The following is a 26,299-nucleotide window of genomic DNA, read 5'->3' as shown; positions in this document are numbered from 1 at the left end:
ATCGTCATGCCCCTGGGACTGTCATGCTCATTCCCAGTGTCTCTGCCCTCTATTGGTGAAGGGGCGGGGTACTGTTTCCACTCTGGATGAATCGTTAATTTTCAGGACAGGATGGGGACATAAGCTGTTGCCAAGGGGCCAGGAATAACCCCAGGGAAATAAAGGCAGAGATTAACAGGCAAGACATGGCCTGTTCCCAGGCCTGTTCAGTCCCATGCTAGCTCTGCCAGCCTCTGTGGCTTGGCAGGGGGGCGGGGAAGGGAGTAGTTAGCTTGGCACAGGCGCAGACACTGACCCTCTTCAGTCGAGACCTGAGATGGTGAGGATTTCAGAGAGCACGACATTCTCTCTCCCATCGGTCCAAGGCTTGCCTGTGGGTTTCTGGTGCCAGTTTCAGGACCCCCTTCTTGGCCGATGATTGACAGGGAATATGTCCCAGCTTTAAGAGAGGACCCCTGGAGGGCCTTTCTCCAAGCCCCAGCAGAAGTCATAACATCAAACGGGCCCAGCATCTCCCCTGGTGATATCACTTAGAGGAACCCAAGTGGAGTGCGGATCACTTCGCTATGAAGGTTGTCCAAGCCCCATCTGCCGAGGAATAGGGGCCCAGCATGCAGAGCTGAATAAACAAATCCGTAAGGGAAATTAAACCTGATTTTGGGTGGTGGGATTTTCAAAGTGAGCTCCCTTTGCTGAAACTCCATTGCACACTGAGGGTAGATCTTGAGGCTCCAGCTCTCCACTCTGCCACTGTGTGACTTTGGACAAGTCACTCAGCTGCTCTGAGCTTCTGCTTCCTCAGCTCCACAGTGTGTGTAATAATGCCTGCCTCCTAGGGTGCTCTGAGAGCTGCCTGTGGTCCTGTACGGGAAGCACTCAGCATGGGCTTGGCACGCTGGACAAGCTCGTAAATGGTCACTGTCGTCATCGTTGTCATGATTGTCCGTGTTGTCATGGTCATTGTTAGGCGCATACTGGAGAGAGGTTCTAAGGTTTTCTCTCCTCCCTTTGACAGCTGAGCAGCAATAAGCCCTGAGAACACAGGGACAGCGGGAGGGTCTGGAGCACTGGTGGGCTTGGTCCTGGCCCCGGTGGGCATGGGGGGCCCTGGGCTCACAGCCAGGAGGTGTTGACACAAATGCAACTTGGAGCCCGTGACTCCTTTGGGAATTCGTTCCCTACTTGGTCTGGGGCTGGAGCTGCTGCTCCAGAGCTGGGTGGTCGGCAGCAGAAGCCAGGCCTAGCCCCGGCGCCCATTCTGCCCCACAGTGCTGGATGTGAACGACGAGATGCCCACCTTCTTCCCGGCCGTGTACAACGTGTCTGTGTCCGAGGATGTGCCGCGCGAGTTCCGAGTGGTCTGGCTGAACTGCACGGACAACGACGTGGGCCTCAATGCCGAGCTCAGCTATTTCATCACAGGTGCTGTTCCCGCCTCCGCCCACCTGTGCAGGCCTCTAGGGGCCCTGCCCCCACCCCTCCCAGATAGACTAAGTGGGGGGCAGGTGAGGGTGGAAAAGAGGTCAGGGCTCTACCAGTGGGGCTTTAACCCCTGTTGGTGCCTCCCGAGGATTTGCTCCTGGCTCTTCCCAAGGGCTTTGCAGCCAGATCACTCTGGACTGGCTCCCTGGGGACCTCCTGAACCAGGTGCTTGCAGGGATGGAGAGTACCTACCAAGGTTCATTCTAGAGGGAGGTGAGTCCCCATGATTCCTAGGGAGGAGCCCTGAGCTGCACTCCCTGCCCCAAGTATGGGTGGCAGAGCAGTGACTGGAGGAACGTGGCCTCATCCTTCCTCGGGGACCCGTTACTCAGGAGAATTCCCATCTGTTTAGAGGCAGATGGTTTTGATCTCCCTAAATGAAATGGTTTTAGCTCAAAAATGTTGCCTGGCTGTTGCCTGCAGAGCTATGGCCACAGATGATGAGGCCATGTCCTGGCTCACAGGGGAAAGTGAACCGCGATGGATTAGTGATGTCTGCCACTGGTGATAGGATTGGTAGTTGGTGGCACACATACCATGGATTTGCCATTCCTGGATGAGAACACAGCTTCTCAGCCTCCCTGACACATGAGAGGTGCTGGGACACATGGGGGTGCGGTCTTCCCCGTTCCTCAACCCTCCTTGGCCCTTTTACCAACTCAGTCTTCTCTCTGTCCATGACCTGCCTACCAACACACATGTTGCCTCTGCATATGTGTGCCTGTACACATGAGCAGGGCACACACCAGCCTCCCAGTGCCCCCCCGTGAAGCAAGGAAGCCCAGCTCACAGCCCATCTGTGACTCTGCTGCGGTCAATGTGACCTCCCAGCCCTCAGCCTTCCCTTTCTTCCCTCGCCTCCCTGAAGGGGCCCAGCACCCTTAGGCCTACTCTTCACACTCTGGCCCTCAAGTCGGCCCTAGGGAGGGCTTAGTTGCCAAGACCCCTCACATGGCACCAGCTCCGTGGCTCCACTGCCCGCACTTCTTGCATCCTAGTTCTGCCCTGGGCTCCCTGGGAGCCAGAGTGTGTCCCTTGCCAACGGTACTTCAGACACTGGGGAGCACTGGAGGTCTGGGGGTCAGAATGCTTTCCCCAGGGGCAAACCAGCAAGGACAGGGGAGCACCTAGCAGCCCGCAGGATGACTCTTCAGCACCCCAAAGTGGTGGGCTCCTGCTGACTGCCCAGAGCCCTGCTGGATTCTCAGTGTGCTTTCTGCAAGGAGCTGAGCCCGGTCCTGCCCAAGCTTACCACAAAGCTGGTGCCATGGCGCCCTCTGCTGCCCAGAACACCACACTGCTCACCAGCTGGCAGGGGAGGGGTCTCCACACTATTCTGGGAGTTCTTTCCTGACTCCCGTCCACCCCAAGAGGAGACCCTCACACTTCCCATCTGTCCCAGAACTCAAGGAGACTCTAATCCCTGTCTCCTATATGACTGCCTTGACTCCTCCCTCTGTGGAGCCTCCATGTCCCCACTCAGGGAGCTTCGATCCTCAGCCCATCTCACCTCCGAGATGAGGGGCCTGGGGGATGCCCAGCCAACCCCAGAGTTCTCAGCTGCATATCCAAGCCCCTACGCAGGTTAGCTGCTCAGATGCTTCTGCAGGACAGGCCGGGAGCGGAGGGGTGAAGGACACGCCCAGGGACCCACACACGGAGAAACCCAGGGTGGCACAGGCACACTGCAGAGCGAGGGGTTCTCCTCTGTGAAGTGGAGGCTAAATGAAGTGGTCTGCATGAAGTACCTGTAAACAGGAGGTGCTTCATGAAGGTTAGGAAACGATTCCAGGCATCTGGCGCCCCCACTGAGCCCACCCAGGCTGCACCTGCATCAGAGCACCTCAGGCAGGGCTGAATCGGCAGCAGTCTCCCACTCCTGAACTCACCAGGGCAGGTCCCAGCTCAGGAGCAGAGCCCCCGCTTCTCCTGCCAGGGAGCTCTGTTTCCCAGCCGGAAGCTTCCTGTCCTTCACCCACAGGTGGCAACGTGGATGGGAAGTTCAGCGTGGGTTACCGCGATGCCGTTGTGAGAACCGTGGTGAGCCTGGACCGGGAGACCACAGCTGCCTACATGCTCATCCTGGAGGCCATCGGTATGCACCAGCCCCTCACCCACCAACACAGTGATCTGGGCAGAGTTCACACTGAGTGCCTCCCAGGAGCCGGCCTTTTGCTAAAGGCTGAACTCTGCCCAGGTGCCAGTGGAGAAAGGGCCACCAGATATTCACCAAACATTACTGAGCACTTGCCAGGCATGAGGCTCCCTGTGTGGTGCTACATGCGAGACTTTAGGATGGTAAGGTAGGAGCTGCATGGGAGACCCACGTGTGGACAAATCACTGCAAATCCAGGCAAGCCAGCAGGAAGGGGAAAGGATGACATAAGAGTATCGGGCAGTGGTGCAGACACGGAGGGGAGAGGTCATGGGAGGCTTCCTGGAGGAATCGACATCTGGGAGTGCCTTTGAGTGAGTTAGGACCCTTTCAGCTGCAAATTTTAAAATAGAATAAACTAACTTCAGCAATATGGGCTCACAAAATCAGTCCACTGGGAGATGGAGCTTCCGGTATGACTGGATTCAGGACTCAGGTGACACCTCAGGCTTCAGTCTCTGCATTGGCTGGCGCTGCCTCCTATGTGTTGATGTATTAGTCTGTTTTCACGCTGCTGATAAAGACATACCCAAGACTGGGTAATTTATACAGGAAAAAGGGTTTAATGGGACTTACAGTTCCACGTGGTTGGGGAGACTTCACAATCATGGCAGAAGGCAAGGAGGAGCAAGTCCCGTCTTACACGGATGGCAGCAGGCAAAGAGAGAATGAGGAAGATGCAAAAGCAGAAACCCCTGACAAAACCATCAGATCTCATGAGACTTATTCACTCCCACGAGTACAGTATAGGGGAAACTGCCCCCATGATTCAATTATCTCCCACTGGCTCCCTCCCACAACACGTGGAAATTATGGGAATATAATTCAAGTTGAGATCTGGGTGGGGACACAAAGCCGAACCGTATCAGTTGGTGTTATTCTTCAGCTCACATGGTGGCAGGTCATTGCCCCAGCCTCACCCGTGCACATTCTCAGGTTCAAGTGCAGCAGCAGGGAAGACAGCACTTGTCTCTTTCCCCTCCCTGGCAGAAGCCCTCAGATCAGCTCTAGATAGATCCATTCTGCCCCAGTGCCCATTCCTGAGCCCCTCCATGTGGCCAGGGAAGTGAGATGTGCTGATTACTTAGGCCTAAGTCACATGCCCATCCTTGGAGCTGGGGGCAGTCCTACCTACCCAGCATTCCAGGCCTCAGAGCCTGGAAGGGAGGGTCCACAGGGAGACATTCAGGACATGGCCTTCCCAGGGGAGCACAGGGCAGTGCTCATGGACAAAAACAAGGGGTGCCCACTGCAGCCTTGGAGGCCATATAAGGTTTCAGTACACGAAGAAGCAGGGAGGGCATTTCAGGCAGGGACACCAGCCCATGCAAGAGCCTGGAGGTGGGAAAGCGCCCTGTGTGCATCAGCACATGTGCATACACTGCAGCTGGCCCATGGAGTGGCCCACACTGGGGAAGGGGAGGCTGTGACCAGGCAAGGCCATGTGTGGAGGCCTAAACATTGGCCAAGAAGTTTAGTCTTCGGTCTCTGGGCAGCAGGGAACCCTTGAGGGCCCCAGAGGGGAGGAGTGGTAGGATGAAGCCTGTGCCGCCAGGTGCCCCTGGTCCTCGCAGGAAGTTTGCAGTAGCTGAGTAAGAAGGGAATGAATTCTCTGGGCCTCACTCTTTCCAACCATCCATCCCTTCCCAGCCTGCCCATGCCCAGATGCCTCTGCCCTCTGCCCTGCTCTCCTCCCCTCTTGGGATGGCCACCCACCCTCTGGAGACTTGTTATCACCCCTGAGTCCAGCCTTCACATTGGGCATTGGCTGGCAGGAGGAGAGGGCTTCCGCCAGCCTTCCAGGGAGCCTCCCCCACACATACCAGTCCCAGCCAGAGCAATAAGCCAGCCCCCAAGGGTGGTGGGAGGCTAGTCTGGAGAGGAGCTTCGGAGGGTGAGAAGACCTACCTCCAGTGAGCAATAGCACAGCCACATATGGTCAGCTGGCCTGGGGAAGAAGCTTGGAGTCAACCTAGGCCTCCAGGCTACTCCAGCTGCCTGCACTCCCCGCTGGGGTGACTACTCTTGTCTGGACGTGCAGCGCTGGTTACAAGCTCCTTCCTCCAGGGAGGACAACTCAAGAGCTTCCCTGGGGCTGAGTGAGTGCCCCATCCTCACCACCTCCCAGCCCTGGGAGGTTCCTGCTGGGAACTGGACGGACACAGTCTCCGGGTACCTTAGGCTTAGATCCCAAGCAAAACCCATGTCCCTGAATGCGGAGGGGATGTTTGTTTGACCTATCCAATATTTTATAAAAATGACCATTAGTTGTGAACATTTAAAGATCAGGAGATTTTATTTAAAAGCTCAGATGTTCAATCTCTCATGAGAAATCAGAAGATCTGGTGTCCCTGGGCCCACATTCTGCCTGTCAGCTGTGGACTGGGGTAGAGGACAGCTGCCCCTCGAGCAGGGGCCCATCCAGGTGTTTGACCCGGGTGCTGTACCCGCCAGTCCCTGACAGCAGTTGGCTTTTTGCTCTTAGTACCTGTATCTGCATCCTAAATTTGCCACAACAAACTACCACAAACTTAAAACAGCAGAAGTGTATTCTCTCCTGGTTGTCAAGGCCAGAAGTTAGAAATTAAGGTGTTGGCAGGGTCATGCGTCTTCCAAAGGCTCTAGGGAGAATCAGTCCTAGACTCTCCCAGTTTCTGGAGTTGCTAGGCATTCGGTGGCTTGTGGCAGTGTAACTCCAGCCTCTGCCTCCATCTGCATGTGGCCTCCTCCTCTCTGTCTCAAATCTCCCTCTGCCTTTCTCTCATAAGGACACTTGCCATTGGGTTTATGGGCCACCCACATCGCCCAGGATGATCACTTCTCAAAATCCTTACCATAATTACATTTTCAAAGGCCTTTTTTCCCAAATAAATTAACCTTCACAGGTTCCCAGGGATTTAACATGGGTCTGTTTTTTGGGAGCCATCATTCAATCCACTCGAGTGCCTCGGTTACCGCCTCCGTAAAATGGGGATGACAGTAAAGTGCCTGCTTCGTGGGTTGCTGTGAGGACTGAATGGGTTAGAAGAATGGCTGGCACATGGTGTTACCTAAGTATTAGATACTGTTAGTGTTATTCCTAAGCTAAAAAGGAAGTTATCCCTTGCAAAGGCTAGGGCAGATGGGGTGGAACAGGGCACCTCTCTGGCTGGTGCCCAGGAGTGTGCAAAGGCGCAGGAAGCGTGTCCCTCTCTCAGGCAGCTGCTAACACCTGTCTTCCTTCAACTCCCACAGACAACGGCCCTGTAGGGAAGCGGCACACAGGCACAGCCACTGTGTTCGTCACTGTCCTGGACGTGAATGACAACCGGCCCATCTTTCTGCAGAGCAGCTATGAGGCCAGCGTCCCCGAGGACATCCCCGAAGGCCACAGCATTGTGCAGGCAGGTGGCCCGTGGCTTCTGGGGCAGGTGGTGGGCTGGAGGAGGCGGGGCCACACACAGCCCTGAGGGCACATGCTCAGTGGCACCAGAGACGGAAGCAAGTAGGGGCCGAGGGTGGGTCTGCTGCTCTGGAAGGTGCTGTGGGGAAAGGGGAACCCAGGCCCCCTCCCTTCCCAGGGAGTCAGGGCCCCCAGGTTGCAGAGCTGAGGATAGGGCTCTGGCTCCCCACAAACAGAAGGAAGCCTTGGCCTCCCCCTCCGTATCTCCTGCCCCACCCAGAAGGGCCTTTCAGTGTAGCGGGGAGAAGGAGATGTCACAATTTCCCGGAAAGGAGTTGAGGAGAGAGCCAGGGCCCAGCAAGGCCCAGAACAGAGCCGCTTTCACAGAGCCCTTGGCCGAGGCTCCCCTCTTGGGAAGTAAACAGGCACAAGAAGAAAGGGCTCCTTTGCCCAGGGAGCAGGCACAACAGCTCCAAGACTCAGAGGGAGAGAGGGGAGGACCCTGAAAACTATTTGGGTGCCCCCCCCAACCTCTGCCCAGAGGCCTCAGTTGCTGGGTGGGGAGGGAGGACCGGAATGAATGAGTCTCTTTACCAGCTATGGGATTTCCTACTCGGAGGCTGAGCCAAACAGCGAATCTGGGCCTGCCCACTGGGGCAGCCTCCTGGGCTTAGGAGGGACAGAAGCGTGGGAGGCTGGCAGTGCTCCCCTCCCTGCATCGGGACCAGGAGGAGGGCAGGAAAGGGCTGGGGAGCAGGGAGCTGACTCCCAGAAACACAGAGAGCCCAGAAAGCCCTGGGGATTTTCGAGAGTGTGGTGGCTAGCTCCAGAGGGAGGAAGGAGAGGGTTCTCTCGATCAGGGCCTCAGCTTATAAGGACTTGGAGCATAACCCCCTGGCCTGGTACCTGAAACCCAATTGAGGGCACCTCCCCCTCCTGGGCTTTTCCTTCTTCAGGCCTCAGGGCAGCCTCACCCCCTACCCCAACCTCCAGGGAGAGAGTGCCTAGTGGCCAGCAGGGCCTGCTGGTGGGGTGGATGGCTACAGGCTGAATCCAGCCTGGGATGTGCAGGGAGGCCCCAAGGGAAGCAAACCAGGAAGAGGTTACTGAGCCAGAAGGGAGAAAGGAACAAAACCCTTAGGGAGGAGGCCTGCCCCACTTTCTAAACCCAAAGACTTGGTTTCTATTTACACAATACTACTCGTACTGAAATCCTAGAGCCAGCGAGTTAATACAGGGCAGCGCTGATTTCTCCCATTTCTCAGGGAGAAATGCAGAGTCTCAGGATGACTTCTCCAAGGTCCTCTAAGTAAGTTTCTTGTGAAGTTGGACTCACTTTTTGAGATCAGATTGACTTGGAAGGATCAGTGGGCTTCTCCAATAGGGCCTGCTTGGAGAGAAATCTTTCTAGGGGCATCTGAGGGAAGATGAGGCTCTGTGTTGTGCCGGCTCCCACCAGGACTCCTGCCTCAGAGGGTGGGGACACCCCCAGGCTGGGCCACTCTTCACTCTGTACACAGAAACCTCATACTTCTGTGCACAGAACTGGGGAGTTCAAGTGAGGGGCTGGACAAGCTCCCAAGCTGGTAGGAAAGAGAAAACATAGACAAGAAGGACCCACACTGCCAAGAGAATGTTCCTTGTCCTCCCCAAGAGAGGTAGGAGACAGTAGGGGCAGCTCCAGGCAGGAGGGCTTCACGGAGTGGGTGTGTGTGAAGCATAAGTCACAGTTAGTGGGTGACAGGTTGTTCAGTTTTCTTGGAGTTTTGGATCAAGATGAGGCTAGAAAGATTCACTAGAGCCAGCTCCCAGGGGGCACTGCACACTGGGCTGAGGAGCTTTGGCTATGTCCATTTGGCACTAGGGAGCCAGTGAAGGTTTTGGAGCTGGGGAGTGGCAAGCCAGAGCTCACTCCTTGGGAAGACTTGGCTGGCTGAGCTGTGGGTCACAGCAGGATGGGGGTGGGGCAGCTTTGTGATGGGATCCTGGCCAGCTGACTGGGACAGGAGCTGGGCAGCCCAAGTCCTCCCTCTGCCCACCCTTCAAATTTAGGACCTGACCAAAGTGTTTAACCCTGGTGTTGGGGTGAGAGGTCAAGGGTTTGGGATTCTGAGACGCCCATCCTGGGGTGGGACTGCTTTGACAGGTAGTCAGCAAAGCACTCACCAAAACCATAGATAGCATCGCTAGTGTGGGCCGGACCTGAGACCCCACCTGAGACCCCACAGCTGTCCTGAAGAGATCTGGACCATTCCACCCTCAAGGAGGCCGCTGCTTTCCCTAGGTGAGGTGTGGAGCTGCTGTGAGCTGTCCTCCTCCAAGCCCAGGTGGCATCACCTCCAGCTGCTGGAAGTGCCCTGCCTCTTGCCACTCTGTCACAGCACCCACTCTGGCCTCTGAAGGGAGCCTCCTTGTTTATCCTCAGTCCCTTCCTGATCGATCCCAACGTGGGTGCCCTCAAGAGGGGCCACCAAGATGGCTGCCAAGACCGTACTTGGAGAGCCCCGCTTGCTCCTCCTCCCAGCCGGCACCCAGGCATCTGATCCACCAGGAGGGAGGCAGCTGCTCCCACAGGCAGCACCAGGCAGATGCTGGCAGCATCCAGGAAACCCAAGGAAGGGAGCCCCGAGGTTTTGCCCCAGCACTGGGCCAGCACAGATGGCAGGACAGTGCCTTGGCCCCGGTGTAGGCTGAGCATTTCACTTGGCTAAAGAAAACCTTTGCCATTTGGCAACTTCTGCAAGCTGGGCTTTGGCACGTGGAGGGCAAGGCTTCTGTGGCGAGCGAGGGTGCTGCTTCTAGGAGGTGGTTACAAGCCCCAGGTTGTACCCTGTGGAGCCTCAGGCCAAAGGCCCAGATGACCACGAGTGCTCATCTCTTGACCAGAAGTCTTTCATCAAGCAGCAGCTAGGGGGTCTGCAGAGAGGAAGGTGCTCTTCTGAGGATCTTTAGGGAAGGGCACTGGCCTGGGCATGCAAGGAGCTTCAGGAGTGAGTGTGTGGCCCAGGCTGCTTGGGCCACTGTCTTCCTGCAGCCTGCAGCACCAGTCTCTGAAGCAGGAGGATCTACAGGTAGACCTTGGGAGTGTGGGGGCATGTGTGTGGACACCCCGTCACATCTTGGTAGACTCCGTGCAATCACAGTGGCCGTGGTGGTCGTCGGGGCCCGGCAGGGGCCGTCGAGGGGCGGTGGGCCAGCCACCGCGGAAGCTGTGCAGGGAGAGGCGCAGGGAGCCCAGGCGCTTCCAGAGCCGGAGCTGGGGCTCACTGGGGCTCCCGGGGTGGTGGGGCATGCACTCGCGAACCCTGCGGCGGCTCGGGTCCAGCGCGGCCGGCTTGCAGAGCGTCATGAACAGCAGACAGGTGGCCAGCAGGAGGAAGATGCAGGCCAGGGCAATGAGCATGGGGAGGGGGTCAGTTGCCTCTGCAAGGGTCCCAGGAGTAACGGGAGCTGAGAGAAAGGCGAGGGGGCTGATGGCTGGGGAGCTGTTGAGGCTGGGGCCCTCTGTGCTCATGGCTCCTGCAACAGCAACAGGACAGAAGCTCAAAGCCAGATCAGCTGGACCCAGGGCAGCGGGTGCAGGGGAGACTTACCTAAGGAACATGGATGGGGTGAGGCACTGTTAAACTGGACGGCATCATAGCCACATCACAGGTTAGGACAGCGAGGTCCAGAGACATGACAAGTCTAAGCGAACACACAGCTGAGCAGTGATGGAGCTGGGCCCAAGCTCAAGCCCTCTTCCTGCTCCACCCCCTGCCCATCTGACATGGAGACAAGAGGGCAGTGCCTGTCCGCCTTTTCAAATCAATCCTCGTGAATCATCACAGGGTCTTAGGCCTGGAAACTTGGGACCAACTCCGTCAATAACTTGCTCTGTGGCCAGGAGCGAGTTATGGATGGCAAGAGGCTGCAGCTGCCAGGGTCCCTAGCAGTTATCTAATGCCGAAGCTGCAAACTGGGGGCCCACAGGGCCCAAGGACCACTGGGTCCTTGCTGTGTTTTTATCAATTTAATTGTGAGTATTTTCAAAATAATAACAGATTTCACAAAAATATCTGGGTGCCTGAACTCCCTTGAAATGTCAGAATTTCACCACTGGCACTGGCCCATGCTCCTGCCTCATCCCTGTGTCTGGGGTTGAGCAGCCGCTGCCCCCTGTAGACAGGGCACTGACCTCCCACTCCCCACACTCCCCCACAGGCCCACCACACACCTTATTTCACCTGCCTGGCTCTGTGGGGATTCCTGTGGCTGCTTCCCAATGCAGTCCAACTTGCTCCCATGACAGGTGGGAAACTGAGGTCCAAAGAGGGGATTTGGCATTAGGGAGCCAGTGAAAGTTTTAGAGGTGGGGAGTGACAAGCCAGAGCTCACTCCTTGGGAAGGCTTGGCTGGCTGCATTGTGGGTCACAGCAGGGTGGGGTGGGGCAGCTTGGTGGTGGGAAGGCCAAGACCATATTGTGAGCCAGTGGCCAAGTAAAGGCCAGAAGCAGGTCTCCTGACTCCTGGCCCCCACGGCCTTGCCACGCCTCTGGCCCCTAATCCTTTCTGAGCTTAGTTAACTGCTCTGGGAACAGGTGGGAAATATACCCACAAGGAGTTGACAAGAGGGGCTGGAAACCCCCCAGGGACATCATGCACCTGACAGGGCATTTCCGTTCCCACTGAAGATCATCCCATTAGATGCAGTGCAGCAGATAGTCCTTGTCGATGGAAAACCAGGCTGAGCTTTTAGCTCAATATGTCTGGGGTGATAAAAATGCTCACAGAGCCTGGTCAGCAGATAACCATGGCCAGAGGGTACAGATGAGCAGCGCCACCTGGAGACCACTGACTGGGCCCTCTCGAGGAAGTGGAGGGGCCTCAGCCCAGACCGACGGTGCCAATGCCAGAGTGCAGGCCCAGTATGGTCAGCTCTGTCAATTTCCCAAGAGAAGCCAGAAATCTGGATTTTTTTAAGGCAAACATTCTAGATGTTTAAATGTTGGCAGCTAATTTAAACTTGTAGAAGGCAAGGAAGAAGAGAGGTGGGGTGGGGGAGAACACAGCAAAAGCCAAATAAACTTGATTTCAAAATAATGTGAAACGAATTTTCAAATATTTGAAACACTACATAGGCCAAACCAAACACATAAGCAGAGGGCGTCCAGCTTGCAGGTCAGCATGTGTGATCTTTAAATTCTACTGACGTGGACAAGCAATCCCAGGGTTTCTGATAAAAAGTCATGATTTCCCTTTGACCTTGGGGGTCTTTCCTTTTCCTGAGGGTGGGGGATAGCAGATTTTCCTCCTTCCCAACTAGCAGCTTAGAGAGCAGTTGAGTTTCTAGCACGGAAGCTCAGGAGGAGGAAAGGCGTCAGGTCACGCTCAGAGAAGCCCTGCCACAGGTAGCGGGGAGGGAAGCGGGCCACCTAGTCCCCCACCCGAGGGATTCCTGTCCCTACCCCAGGCACTCACCAGCAGTCGCAGGACCTCACTCCTGGCTCCCCGTGCCCCGTCGACTGAGGGCATGCAGAGCACCCCACCTCCCACCCACTCCCCACCACAACGCCTCCCAGCACTTACAGGCAGAAAACGACCCCTCCCAGCGCCCAGCTGGAAAGTGTGATGCGCGTCTAGCTGCCCAGGGCCTCCGCCTTTGCGGCATCAGGCCTAGAGAGCACTCTGGCGGGGCAGCTGTGCATGGGTTGGTCTTTCCTTGAGTCTGAGCAGGGAGGAGGGACGGGGTGTGCTCACTGCCCACTCTCGTGGGGAGAAAATCAGCCATCCCGCTCTTCTCGATGCTTGGCCGGGAATAAGAAAACGGCAGCCTGAAACAGGGAATGCCTCAATCCTACTAGTTCTAATGTTATTTCAAGGCCTTCAAAGGAATCTGGAGACCCTATTGGGTTAGCAAAGAGGATCTAGGCTTCAGGCCTTGGGACCTGCTTTAATAAAAAAATAAGTGAGCCAGGCATGTTGGCTCACACCTGTAATCCCAGTACTTTGGGAGGCCGAGGCAGGAGGTTCACTTGAGCCCAGGAGTTTGAGAACAGCCTGGGCAACATAGTGAGACCTCATTTCTAACAAAAAAAAATTTTTTTTTAATTAGCCAGATGTTGTGGTATGTGCCTGTGGCCCCAGCTACTCAGGAGGCTAAGGCAGAAGGATCATTTGAACCCAAAAGTTTGAGGCTACAGTGAGCTAGATTCATGCCACTGTGCTACAGCCTGAGTGACAGAGCAACACTCTGTCTCAAAAAAAAAAAAAAAAAAAAAAAAAAAAGTTAAGTGGAGTTGTAATTAGCATCTGAGTAGTTCCTGTGGCAACGATCCTAAGTGCTTGAAAACAACACGACACCCTTCCTGGAGCACGAGGCAAGTCCAGATGCCAGGCCCCTTGACACCCTCTACTGACCAACCAGCAAAGGCCAGCTAGTGCTGGGAGCGGACGCCTTGCCCGGACCAAGGCCAGGAATCATCTGGAGGGCAGTTGAAGCCACTCCCTTCCCACTGGAGCCAGGGTACACCAGCAGGCCCTGCTCTGGACATATCCCTGCAAGCTCAGTATAGAAACCTCCTCTTCCCTTGGAGTCCACAGAGCAGGACCTGCTGTGGGCAGAGAAGACCGATGTGTGGCCTCGGGCTGGTCCCTACCCCTTACTGGGCCTTGTTTCCACTCTCTACAGAACCAGAGGACTGCCTAGGTCTGAACACACCCTCACATTCTCCCAGGAGTCCCTCAGCAAGGGTCTCCACCACACTTCCCTCTCCAAGCCTTCTCCTGCAGTCCCCCAAGCACTCACCTCAGAGCCAGACCCCAGCTGTCCCGAGCTCCGTGGAGACGTCTTCTCAGCTGTGGAAGGGAGGCCCGAAGAGCCCTGGGCAGTGCCTGTGACCCCAGCCCTGCCCAGGCTCTGCTGTGCCCTGCAGCCCTCGGTCAGCTTGGCCAGCAGAGTGGCCTCCCCGTCACTCCCCAGCTGGACCTGGCTTTGTCTGGAAGAGTTCGGGCTCTGCCTTGGGGGAGGGGATAGCTAAGGGAGAAGGGATGGCAAATTGGGAAGAAGGAGAGGGGAGCTGTCCAGAGACTCTGGGGTGCCCCCCCCCCGCCTTCCCACCTCCTCGCTCCAGCCTGTCTCCTTGGAGCCTTCTCAGGGGTGGGGGACTCTGGGAAGACGCAGAGGGAGGGCTTTACTGCCTCTGTGGCCCCATGGCGCTCACCTTCCCCTGCTGGAAGTTTGAATGGTATGGTCGGCGGCAGCCAGCGGGTCGCTATTCTGTGGCTGCCAGCCACCAGGTTACCCGGGAGAGAGGTTACCAGCCGTGGCGGGAGGGGAGCAGGCAGAGTGCTGGGCCTTGGCAGCCCCTGAGGCCCCTCTTGCAGCGTCCCTGGGCCCCACTTCTTCCAGGCTTTTCCCTCGGCTTCTAGAAAAGCACCTTTCCTTTGAAGGTGTCTGGCTACAGAAGCGAGGGGTGAGGGGCATCTTCAAAGGTCAGGGGGATCCCAGGGCAGAAAGCATAGGAGTGAGGGACTGCGAAGGCCATGCTCCCCACAGTGTGGGTGAGCCACAGGAGACCTTCCCCGGAGGCTCTTTCCAAACCACACACACACACAAACACAGACACACACAAACACACACAAACACACACACACACAGACACAAACACACACACACACAAACACAGACACACACAAACACACAGACACACACACAGACACACACAAACACACACACACAAACACACACACAAACACACACACACACAAACACACACACACACAAACACAGACACACACACAAACACACACACAAACACAGACACACACTTCCCTCCCCCAGCCTTCTTTCTCCCCAGAAGCCAGAGCTTCCCTGGCAACCATCCGCCTGCTTAGGAGCCCAAATCTTCCGCAGCTTCCCCACCAGGGACCTACCAAGCTCCCAGAAGTGCAACTCAAGACGGGAGTCATGGCTCTGTCCAAGACCTGAGCCTCGGACCCATTCCCTTTTTTGGAGCCCCAGTTTATGGTTTTTAGCTCTTCCCTCCTGCCCTTGCCCACAAAAGGAGGCACTGTCTGCCAACCCCAAGATGGACAGGAGCTTTCCTATGGGCTGTTAGGGCTGGAGAGGTCCTCAAGGGTCATCTAACTCCTCTTCTGAGAGAAGAGCCCCGTCTTCTCTCAGATGACCAAACTGAGGCCCAAAGAGGTGTGACCTGCCCAGAGGCACCCAGCAAGGGAGTGGTGGGGGACTTGGTGTTTTCCCTGTGCCGGGTGGGCAGGGGCAGGCAGTAGGCATCCAGTGTAGGCAAAGCATCCAGCCCAAAGGTGTTCCCAATGCCCAGGGATTCCTGCCCCTCCCATCACAGCCTTCACTGCCCTCATTTTCCTTAACTTCCTCTTCTAAAACCAACTGAACACTTCATCTGTGGCCCCCGTTCCTCCTGAGATGGCAGAAGGCAAAGCTTCCAGGGTGGTGCAGGCTGCTGGAGCAGGGAGGCGTCAAGGAAATCTCACCATGGATAGACACGCAAGGGCATGCTCTGGGCAACGTGGCTCTCTTCCCAGTCCTGAGCCCTTCCAGATCTGGACAATTGAAGCACCCTGTTACATTCCCTCCACCTGCCAGCTCCTAAGATTTCTCAGGGAATGGGGAGAGAAAGAACTGTAAGGCAAGGGGCAACCCAGCCATCCCCAGCTCTGGCATAAATCAAGAGGGCTCCCTGGAGAAGGTGGCATCACTCATGTCAACCTTTACCACACATCCCCATGCTAGGCACCAGCCAAGATGCTTTGCAGGATGACTTCTGATCTTCCTCTCAACCCTGCAAGGTTGGTCATCATTGTGCCCAGTCTAAAGATGAGGAAACTGAGGTTCAAGGGGGCTAAAGTACTTATCCATGGTGCCATAGAGAGTAAGTGACAAATCCTAAATTCATGCTTGGGTGTGCCTGACCCAGAGCCCTTGCTCTTTTTGCTCCAGTGTACCGGTCCTCCTCCCCACCGTCAACATGCTCATCAGAATCCTCAGACATGCTTACAGCAGCGTCCGGGTGTGCATCGAGCCGGACCAGGCCAGCGCCTGCTGCAGGCTCCTTGCTCTCCCTCCATACCACCATGTCTGTGTTCACCGTCCTGTGGAGGCTCCAGGGCCTCAGTGCTGCTGATTGAGGCTGTCATTCCACTCTTCCAACCACAGCCCTCTGCTGTCCCTGCATGAGCCCTTCACTCCAGACTGGGGTCCCAGTTCCTTCCTCAGCCTCCCTAGCTGCCTCTACTTCAACTCACACTGTTTCCCAGCACAAATGTTCCTCCCACCTCTCTCTGCTAAGCCAGGTTTCCACCATCCTTCCAAACCCAGCTCCCTGCTTTGGAAGCCTTCAGCCAATCCCACCCTCACTGTTTTCTTGATCTTTGCTAGCAGGAACCCATCCCCATCTTCTCTGCAGGTTTGTCCAGTGAGCAAAGATAGGAAACCCTGCATTAGGGCTTTGGGTGGCAAGAAAGAAAATCCATTCTATATTATCTTAGGCAGGGCCAGACATGGTGGCTCACACCTGTAATCCCAGCACTTTGGGAAAAGCCAAGGCGGGAGGATTGCTTGAGCTCAGGAGTTCGAGACCAGCCTCGGCAATATAGCAAGACCCTGTCTCTACAAAAAATTAATAATAATCTAGGCAGAAGGAGAAGTGTACTGGAGCAACACTGGGATACCCCACAGAATCAAAGGAAAAATCAAACAGGGAGCGAGGCAGAGATGGGCTCCTGGAATAGCTGGGCCCAGGGATGCAAACCAGGGCTGAGTGTTGTATGTGTCCTTCATTTGTGCTCACTGAGTGTCAGCCTAGTTCCTCTCCCTGGAGCTCTGCTTCGAAGTCATTCACATGTTTGACCCTACTGTGTGCCAGGATTGTTGTTCCAGAGACCAGGGATATCACAGTGCACAAAGCCCTTTCTTCCTGTGGGGATATAGGCAATAAACAAAGATAGCATGTATCAGAGGGTGACTGAGGGTAGGGAAGGCCAGGACATTGGAGTGGGGGCTATAATTTCATATGCAGTGCACAAGGAGGGTCTTAGGAGAAGATATTTGAATAAAGACCTAAAGGAGATGAGGGCATGAACATGCAAATATCTGGAGGGAGAGCTTGCCAGGAAACAGCCAGGGCAGAAGCCATGAGGCCAGCACACACTTGGTGTTCAAGAAACAGCCAGGAGACCAGTGTGCTAGGGCAGTTAAGAGGAGAGAGTGGTGGGAGGTGGGGCCCAGGGGTGTGCAAGAGAGGGGCTGTTGATATTCCCACATTTTACTGCTAGAAAGACTGACTCAATCTCTCTGGGCCCAAGGTCAACAATCCCAGAGAAGGATGCAATTGGCTGAGCTTTGATCAGGCACCTGGTCCTGGACCAATCCCCTCTGACCATCTTGGCAGGGTCAGGAAGAAAATGGCAACTCCCGTGCACACCACAGGGCTGAAGTGAGAGGTGGTGAGACAAGGAGGGGTAGACCCAGAAGAAGTGGGAGAGCCTAGGGTTTTACAAAGCAATTCACCACAGATCCGACAGGACGACATGTCATGGGAGGTTCCAGCCTCTTCCTGCACTGCCCTGGGAGAGTGGGGGGTTGTTCTCCACTTGTTTTGGGTGGACAGTGGGTAAAGTAGGTATTCAGTTGTTGGCTTGACAGGACTCACGTTGGGGTCAGCTATGGTTCTGCCAGAAGCCTTGAGGCTGGACTCCTTGTAAAAAGGGCTGAGCACTAGGCAGTGTCTCAGAGTGACAACAACATCCCCCCCACACACAAGCCCACCAGAGGCAACACATAAACACATAAGCCTGAGGTGCAGCCATGCGGGCCGATCTGAAGCTAGCCTGGGGTGATGGTGCGTGTGAATGAACATGGAGCACTCACGTGGGAGGAGGGCTCCTGGGCTTCCACGAAGTGACCTTTACAGTGCACAGTGCTGGCTGGGACCCAGTGTGGCCAGAATAGCTTCGGGCCAAGGAAATGCAGGCAAGAAGCAACCCTGTTGTCCAGCCACCCTGGGAGAGGTTCCTGGGCTCTGAAAGGCTGCCAGGTAGGGATGTGGAGGGATGGGACAGCCTGAGAGAGCCTTGACCCAGCGAGCTGCAGTGCCATCTTTCACCTGCTCCCCCGTCCTCCCTGTGAACCTGAAGGAGGATCAGAGGCAGAGCTGGCCCTGGACAGGGCCACAGGGGCCTTCAGCGGTTGGACATCCTCATGGGGATCAGAAAGACACACACGTCCCCTTGTCTCCCACACCCCCAGCCTCTGTGGGAGACCGCTGGTTTTGGCAGGATGGGGTAGGATGCGTGAAGGGAAGGAAAGGGGGTCTAAAAACCTCTTATCTCCCTGCTGGGTGGCATTCAAGAAGTAACTCATGTCTCATTCTCCCTCAGCTGAAAGCCACAGACGCGGATGAAGGCGAGTTTGGGCGTGTGTGGTACCGCATCCTCCATGGTAAGTGAGGCTGCCCTAGGATGGGGGGCCACCCTCCTGCCTGGGCGAGGGCAGAGCTTCTCTAGGCTTCCAAAGGTCTGAGAGATGAAGCCAAGAAAACCCCCAGGGCTGTACACATGGGGCAAGGCCAGAGGGAGGAAACAGGGACATTCTCCTTATTCACACAAGGTGGGTGAGGGAGCAGCTTTTTTGATTATTTGTTTTTAAGACGGAGTCTCCCTCTGTCACCCAGGCTGGAGTGCAGTGGCGTCATTTCTGCTCACTGCAACCTCCACCTCCCGGGTTCCAGCGATTCTTGTGCCTCAGCTTCCCAAGTAGCTGGGACTACAGGCGCGTGCCTGTAATTTTTTGTACTTTTAGTAGAGACGGGGTTTCACCGTGTTAGCCAGGATGGCCTCAATCTCCTGACCTCATGATCCGCCTGCCTCAGCCTCCCAAAGTGCTGGGATTACAGGCGTGAACCACCGCACCCCCAGGTAGCTTTTAATTGCCGTATTCCTGAAGTCCCTGGTGTCCTGCAGAGCTTCCCAGAGCTATGGCCCTGACAGATAGGGCCCAGAGACCAGGACAGCCCCCAGCAGCACACTCCCCAGGAACTGGGTCTCAGTGGTCCAACCAGAATCTGGTGCCCATCCCTGAACCAATCACTATGGCCAGGGAATAAAGTGTGCTAATCCTCCCACTTCTCAAATCAGGGGTAAAGTCACTGCCCACAAATGTTATGGACTGAGAGTAGAAAAGAGTGGATCCCCAAAGGAAAATCAGGGTGCTGTGCCCAAAAGATAGGGGAATGAGTGCTGGACCAGCGCTGAGATGTCCACTAAATCCTGGATTCAACCACCCACGGAGAATTTGGTTTCGGTCCCTGTTTTTGGAGTGCCCCAGCTTCTTCTGAACTATTAAAAAGGCCTCACACCGCCCACATCTGTGGGTGTAGGAGCAGGGCGAGGGGGACCAGCAGGAGCCCCACCTGCTGGGGACCATCAGCACCAAGATGAAGGCTTTCAGGAAAGAGCTGCAGGCCTTCCTGGAGCAGGAGAACCACTCTGGGGATGGCCTATCTGCCTTGCGCCACCTCACAGAGTCCTCCAGCTTCCTCTCCACTGTGACTTCCGTGTCCCAGAAGACCCCCATCCTCCTCACAAAGAGGGAGCAGGTGAACTTCTGCCCCCAACCATGGCAGGCCGGCACAGCAGGAGACTTCTGGGCAGGGCCGGTATTCCAGGGGGTCTGTCCCTCCACCCAGGTAACCATGGCAACAACTTCCGAATCCATGTCAGCAATGGGCTCCTGATGCGAGGGCCCCGGCCCCTGGACCGAGAGCGGAACTCATCCCACATGCTGATAGTGGAGGCCTACAACCACGACCTGGGCCCCATGCGGAGCTCCGTCAGGGTGAGTCTAGGGGCAGGCTGGGGTGCTGACCTCAGGACGGGGCCAAGCCCGCCGCTAGAACAGAGAAGCCCATTAGTTGGTGCCTGGGTGTGGGCAGGGCCACCACCAGGTTTAGGAGCTGAATGACATCTGGGGCTAAGGGTTCGGTGACAGGTGCCCAGCCTGGGACTTGGACTTGTCATTTTGCTCTGAGTCTGTTCCTCCAGCTGTGGAAAGGAGTCAGTGATAATGATGTCTGTCCTAAGGGATGAAAGAGGTATCCTTACTGTACTAACCGCTATATCCACAGAGCTCTCTAGGGTAAGTCAAGGAAATCTCACATGGGTGATCTTGGAGGTACAGATGCCAACCTCATTTTACAGATGAGAAAACTGAGGCACAGAGAAGTTGCTAGTGATAGAATCAGGACTGGAGCCCCCGTCTTCTGAATCCAAGTTCAGTGCCCTTTCCAGTGAAAGTGACCCTAACATATTCCAGTCACCTCTCCCAGCTGCCTCATCAAATGTATTCTTTTCTGCCCAGCCTCACCTGTGCAGCCAAAATCAAATCAGCCTTAGTCCTCCCGAATGGCTGAAAACCTACACACAGATGCTCCCACTGGTTGTGTTATGTGCACTACTACCAGCAGGGGGATGACTGAGATGACCTCTCAAGGCCATCTCACCCCCACCCCTGCACACTCAGCCACCCCCAGCCCCTTCCCCTAAACCAGTGAGTCAGACCCGGGACATTAGGAGTAGGAGGGAGATGGGAAGAGTCAGGCGGAGCAAGCAGGGACTTTCACTCAGAACTGAGCGCCCCGCTCCTCTTCTCAGCCCCGTCTCCACCCCTGCTTCCCCCAGGCTGGAAACAATGAGCAGTGGTCACCGGGTACTCACGATCACAAACACGATGGGTCTGACTGCACAGGGGCTGTGCTGGGGCGGGTGACTCAGCCCTGACCCAGCTCCTGCTGACACCCCCAAGGCTTTGCCCCAGGAAGTGCTGGGAAGACACCTGGGTCTTTGCAACTGCCCTGAGTGAGACCTGCCCTGTGGAAATGGCTGAGGGGGTCAGATCCCCTGGTTCTTACAGGGCCCTGATGACAGAGACTCAGACACAGTGACCTGGACATGCACACAGCCATGCTGGCCTGCATAACTGTGAGTCTCATTCGTGGGCTGGTCAGTACGCCCTCATCAGAGCCTGCCTCGTGTGGGGCCCACTTCAGGCCACAGAGTGACGGATGTCAGCGAAGCTGGGGTTGGGTCTCTAAACTTCAGGCTTCCTAACACAGCCCTCCATGTGGCCCTCGCTCCCCACTCCCTCCCCGAGGTGTGGTGGGCGCCTGCCTCCAGGATCTGCTCCCATCAATGCCTCAGCATCGTGGCTGCAAACCTCTTTTAGCCACAAACCTTCTGTTTAAACAAAATGATATGCAGCATCCCAGGGTACGGTGTAAAACAGATCGAAGCCAGGCTGTGACGATCAGTGCAGGGGTGGGGCTCCCAGAGCCACACCCACTCAGCTACTTACCTCCTGCCCCTGTCCCCGTGAACCCTGAGGAATAATAAACCCTCACATGTGCCCGATATTTTTCTAAATGCCTCGTGTACTTTAACCTCTGTAACCCTCATAATAGCCCTATGAAGTTGGCACTGTTAATACCTCCATTTTACAGATAACATGATTGAGGCAAAGAGGAATTCGCCGACTTGTTCAGGGTCACACAGTGGTAAGGGTGGAGCCAGGCTTCATGCCGCGGCAGCCAGCTCAAGCCTGTCCCCTTAACCGCTATACCCCACTGCCTCACACAAGCCTCTTCAGAGCCCAGTCGGAAACTACTGCCTCATCCCTCAGGGTAATTTTAAGGTGAGAATTTGGGGGCTGGCCCCGGGGCAGGGACTTGGTGGCACTGTAGTACACAGCCTCCACACCTGTGAGACCTGGGAGAGCTGGGGACCTTCCTGCAAGCAATGTGAGGACTCTGGCTTTCCGCTGGATTCATTTTCCCAGCAGCAGGGGAGAGACAGCTTGCAGGAACCATCCACATCCTCCAGTTCCTGCCTCAGAGACTGGGGACAGCCCCAGTGAGGGGCCAGGGAGTGCAGAGTGAGACAGTCCCCATAGAGACTGGGTGTCTCAGGGTGTACACGGCACATACACACTCAAACACACACACATGCCTACGCACACCTCCTCTCCCTGTCCTCCTAACCACTAACACCCCATTTTACAGATGGGGACACTGAGGCACAGCACTGCACGGGCACAGCACTGGACAGGCACAGCACTGGACAGAAAGCAGGTCTGGTTCTCCAGGAAGCCCAGTAGCTCCCACTTGCTCAGCAAGAACCTGACAGACCTCTGCTTCCTGTACATCTGTGCCTCTCAAGTTCGCAAGCCATCTTGCCTCCTCCTGTCTCTGCTGCTAAAAACAAGGCTGAAACCAACCAGAGGATGGTGGCATGTAGCCAGACTCATGGAGGACAGGCCACACCCCAGCTCCGTGCCACCTCTCTCATCTTGTCATTGTACTGTCAGCCCGGCCCTGTTTTTTCCTCACAACTCTTGGAGTCAAGGTCATTTGGACAAGTAGATTCAGGAAGGGTAAGGCCCACAGTTTTGAAAGAGGAGTGGTTAGTTTCTGTTTACAGAAAGAGTTCCCGAAATTCATCCATGCAAATTCCCCCCGCACCCACCCTACCCAGGATCTTCCCCAGCCAAATTCTGGGTGAAGCCAAATTTAGAAGTTTCCAGCCTGTGAACAGCTGCGCTCTGGAGTGGACGCGTTAGTTTGCATAGTGGGTTCTGGGTGTCTGGACATGAAAATTCTAATGACACAGCAGAGCTGTGAGAACCCTAGGAGCAGCGATGCAGAGAAACTTTGACCCCCATATGTCTCTTCGCCCCCAGCCCTGCCACCCTCCCCAGCCTGGAGTCCTCCACTGGTCAGGCTGCTGTTTTTGGCTTCTACCAGCCAGAAGCTGTGTCACTTCTCTCCGGCTGATTCCCAGCTAATCCCCAAAGAGAAAGCAGGGCTGATCCCAGAGGCGTGACCAGGTGCCAGACACACATGCCTCTGCTGCACATGCTGCCGGCCCCTCCCTTAGTGCTGGTCACCACATGCAAAGTCTGTATGGAGAGTCACAGCCCCTTCCCTATTTGCTCCCCTCTCCACTTTGCTGGCAAGTTCCTACCGGCCCTGGCTCTGTTTGGCTGGGAAGAGGGTGCCTCTCCTGTTCTGGGGCCAGCTCACCACAGCATAGAGCAAAGAGCTAAAAGCTAAAAACTCCTGGGCTCCAGCAATCCTCCTGCCTTAGCCTTCCTAGCAGCTGGGATTACAGATGCATGTCACCACCCCCGGCTAATTTTTTTTAAAGACAGAGTCTCACTATGTTGCCCAGTCTGGTCTCAAACTCCTGGGCTCAAGCAATCCTCCTGCCTCCGCCTCCCTAGTAGCTGGGACTCCAGGTGTGTGCTGTCACTCCTGGCTAATTTTTTTTGTATTTTTTGCAAAGACAGAGTCTTACTATGTTGCCCAGGCTGGTCTCAAATTCCTGGGCTCAAGAGATCCCCCCACCTCAGCCTCCCACATTTATGGGATTACAGGCAAGAGCCACCATGCCTGACCTCCATAAACACCTTTTAAACTGTATTATATTCATGATGTACAATGCACACATTCATAAAGAGGACTTAGAAAGTGCTGTTAAGTGGTGAGGAAAATGATGTGTAATTGCACAATTCAGAAACAGCCACTGCGTTGGGTGGGGGCCTCAGAAGCAAACCCTGAGACAAGGATTGGTGTGAAAGTAATGTGTAAGAAGCCCCCACAGGAAATGGTGGAAGAGGGTGCGACCAGAAAGGAAAAACAGCCAGCAAAGTGGCATGGAGGGAGCTAGGCCTCCATCCCCCAGGGAGCCCTAAAGCATCCCCTCACTGCCCCAAACAGGGCCAAGGAAGGTGGAGTCTTTGCTGTCCAAGCCCATCAATCATTGGCTCAGGGCTGCCCTAAGGGACGGAAGTTCCCAGGCATTTCTGCTCACTGGGCTGGTTTCCAGCAGCCCGGGTGTGGGTGCAGTGAGGTGGGGTTGGTCCTCCCCAAAGAGCCCTAGGGGCTGGGTGCTGGCTGTGAGAAGGTGCACAAGAATCATAAAGAGTGCTGAGCACTGACATTCTCTACAACAACTGCCATTGTATTTTAACCTGTATTCTCCAAGATATATTTTGATATTTGATTGTGATCACTTTGAATTTTTTCGAGAACTTTTGCACGCCCTGGCTCATTTTGTCTTCATAACAACCTTAGGAGTGGCATGGAGTGTGAATTATTATCTTAATATTACCACTTCATAGCTGGGAAACGGGTGGCCCCAAAGAGTCACTAATTAGTCAGACGTTCCCACAGCGTTAGTCAAAGAGCCAAGAGCAAGATGAAGTTCATTCCAAAACAAGTAATGTTTGAGCATCTGCCACGCGCCAGGTGCTGTGCAAGGTGGTAGGACACAGTGACACACCAGACAGGCCCGGGGTCCCAGAGGGAGCTCATAGCAGGCCCAAGAGAGCAGTGACCACATTAGCTGGCCACAGCGGGCCAAGCCCTGGGCTTCTGAGCCTCCACCCCTCCCTGACCTTGCACCCCGGCCTGGCTCCCACAGGTGATTGTGTACGTGGAGGATGTCAACGATGAGGCCCCCGTGTTCACACAGCAGCAGTACAGCCGTCTGGGGCTTCGAGAGACTGCGGGCATTGGAACATCAGTCATCGTGGTCCGAGCCACAGACCGAGACTCTGGTGAGGCTGGCAGGAGGAAGCTGGGGGTCCCATTGCTCAGAGCAAACCTCCCCGGCTCACCCAGCCCCTCCTTCGAAACGGTTATCCTTGATGCTTCAGGCTCCCCATTTAGCCATGTCTAGGCCAGAGAGGGGCTGCTGGGATGGTCTTGATCACTTCCCACCAGATGCCCTGGCCTGAGAGGGTTGGAATCAGAGAGAGTTGTCCTAACCACTGGGTGGACAGAGGAGAGGCCACAAGCTTGAGAAGTCCAGCTCCATCATCCCAGGACCCAGCAGCTCCCACTAGCCTTTGGAGAGGGGCTGAGCAGAGCTGGGAGGGGTAAAAAGGACCCATCAGAAAGCTGGCTGTGGCCTGGCCTGCTCCTCTAGCCCCTCCATGCCCTCCAGGACCAGCTCAGGGCCTAGCACACCCAGCTCCCCTGACCCCGTGCAAGGGACAGTGCCTTCCTGTGCTACAGGGCAGTAGCCTGAAGGCAGCCTGAACCTTGCCAAGGACCCAAGCCCCAGAGCCACAGCCGGCATCGCAAAATGAAGGGGAAGCATGCCGGGTCTCTGTGGCCCTCTGTGCGGCCTGGGCTGTCTGGCCTGTGCCTCTGTCAGCGATATGACTGAAAAGGAGCATTTTCTGGGGACCCACTATCCCCCAGAGAGGCTCCCTGAGCTGCTCATCCTTCGTGTCAGCTACTCAGGTGGCCCCTAACCCCTCTCTCAGCATCCTCAGATTATCTGTGGCATGCATGGGATGGGGCGGAGGGAGAATGTCAGCTACTCTGGTGGCCCCTAACCCCTCTCTCAGCATCCTCAGATTATCTGTGGCATGCATGGGATGGGGTGGAGGGAGAATGTCAGCTACTCTGGTGGCTCGAAACCCCTCTCTCAGCATCCTCAGATTATCCGTGGCACGCATGGGATGGGGTGGAGGAAGAAATGGCTGCAGATTCTCAGGCGGAGTCTCAGGCACGTTAGGAGAGTTTAGGGCACATATGCGGCTATGGCCGCATGGTTCATGGCCTTTTCTATGTCAGGGATCCCCTCCCCAGAAAATGCACATCCAGTCAGAGTCCCCAAGTAATTCCAAGGAAGTCTTGGATTCCCAGAGTGGTTTGATGACCACTCCCTTCCCTGACCTCCCCTTGAGGTCTGTGAACCTCAGTTTTGGAATGCCAGCTCTAGCTCCTGATTGAATGGTTTGTTTCAAGGCACAGGAATTTGGGGCGTAGGGAGTGGGGACGATGGGGGAAGGTGTTCCTGACACTGAAGCCCTTCTGTCAAAGGGACCAAACCAAGGCTTGGCCACCTGTGAGGATGCTTTCTAGATCAAAGCCTCCACGACAGGAGATCCTTCATTTCCCTAACCCTTGTATGTCCAGATGTCAAAGGGAGGTACATGAGCTTGAATTTTGAGGCTCCAGGAGCAGACCCAATTCCCTCTGTCATATCTCTAGTGCCAAGGCCAAGCCCCAGAGGAAGGCTCAACAGTGCATGCTAGATCTTGCCATCCACATTGACTTTAACCCATCCTCTGCCTCATCTCTGGGGATGATCCCTCCCACAGAGGTGGGGCAGCCCATGCTGGGTGAGCCACCCAGAGGGTATGGGTGTGGCAGCTTGAGAAGCCACAGCACAGCCCTACTCAGTTCTCTCTG

The 26,299-nt window shown here is 55.6% G+C and overlaps 2 protein-coding genes across 2 annotated transcripts in view; one reads left to right on the top strand and one right to left on the bottom strand.

Annotated features, from left to right (window-relative positions):
- CDH23 (cadherin related 23) overlaps positions 1 to 26,299 on the top strand; it is a 427,857-nt gene that overhangs the window by 319,010 nt on the left and 82,548 nt on the right. The window contains exons 26-31 of the mRNA XM_030941290.1: positions 1,270 to 1,422; positions 3,464 to 3,577; positions 6,872 to 7,020; positions 18,420 to 18,480; positions 19,727 to 19,875; positions 24,516 to 24,651. Coding sequence (XP_030797150.1) covers positions 1,270 to 1,422; positions 3,464 to 3,577; positions 6,872 to 7,020; positions 18,420 to 18,480; positions 19,727 to 19,875; positions 24,516 to 24,651 — 762 coding nt within the window. The remainder of the gene's footprint in view (positions 1 to 1,269; positions 1,423 to 3,463; positions 3,578 to 6,871; positions 7,021 to 18,419; positions 18,481 to 19,726; positions 19,876 to 24,515; positions 24,652 to 26,299) is intronic.
- On the bottom strand, positions 5,909 to 14,468 carry C11H10orf105 (chromosome 11 C10orf105 homolog). The gene is made up of 2 exons (XM_010373047.2): positions 13,807 to 14,468; positions 5,909 to 10,538 (listed from the first exon to the last, which is right to left on the bottom strand). The coding sequence occupies exon 2, from the start codon at positions 10,531 to 10,533 to the stop codon at positions 10,132 to 10,134; it is 402 nt and encodes a 133-aa protein (XP_010371349.1). The 5' UTR covers positions 10,534 to 10,538; positions 13,807 to 14,468; the 3' UTR covers positions 5,909 to 10,131.

The sequence above is a fragment of the Rhinopithecus roxellana genome, chromosome 11, assembly GCF_007565055.1.
Source record: "Rhinopithecus roxellana isolate Shanxi Qingling chromosome 11, ASM756505v1, whole genome shotgun sequence".
NCBI lineage: Eukaryota > Metazoa > Chordata > Mammalia > Primates > Cercopithecidae > Rhinopithecus > Rhinopithecus roxellana.
Note: the sequence above shows the minus strand (reverse complement) of the source record. Positions and strands in the feature narration are given on the sequence as shown.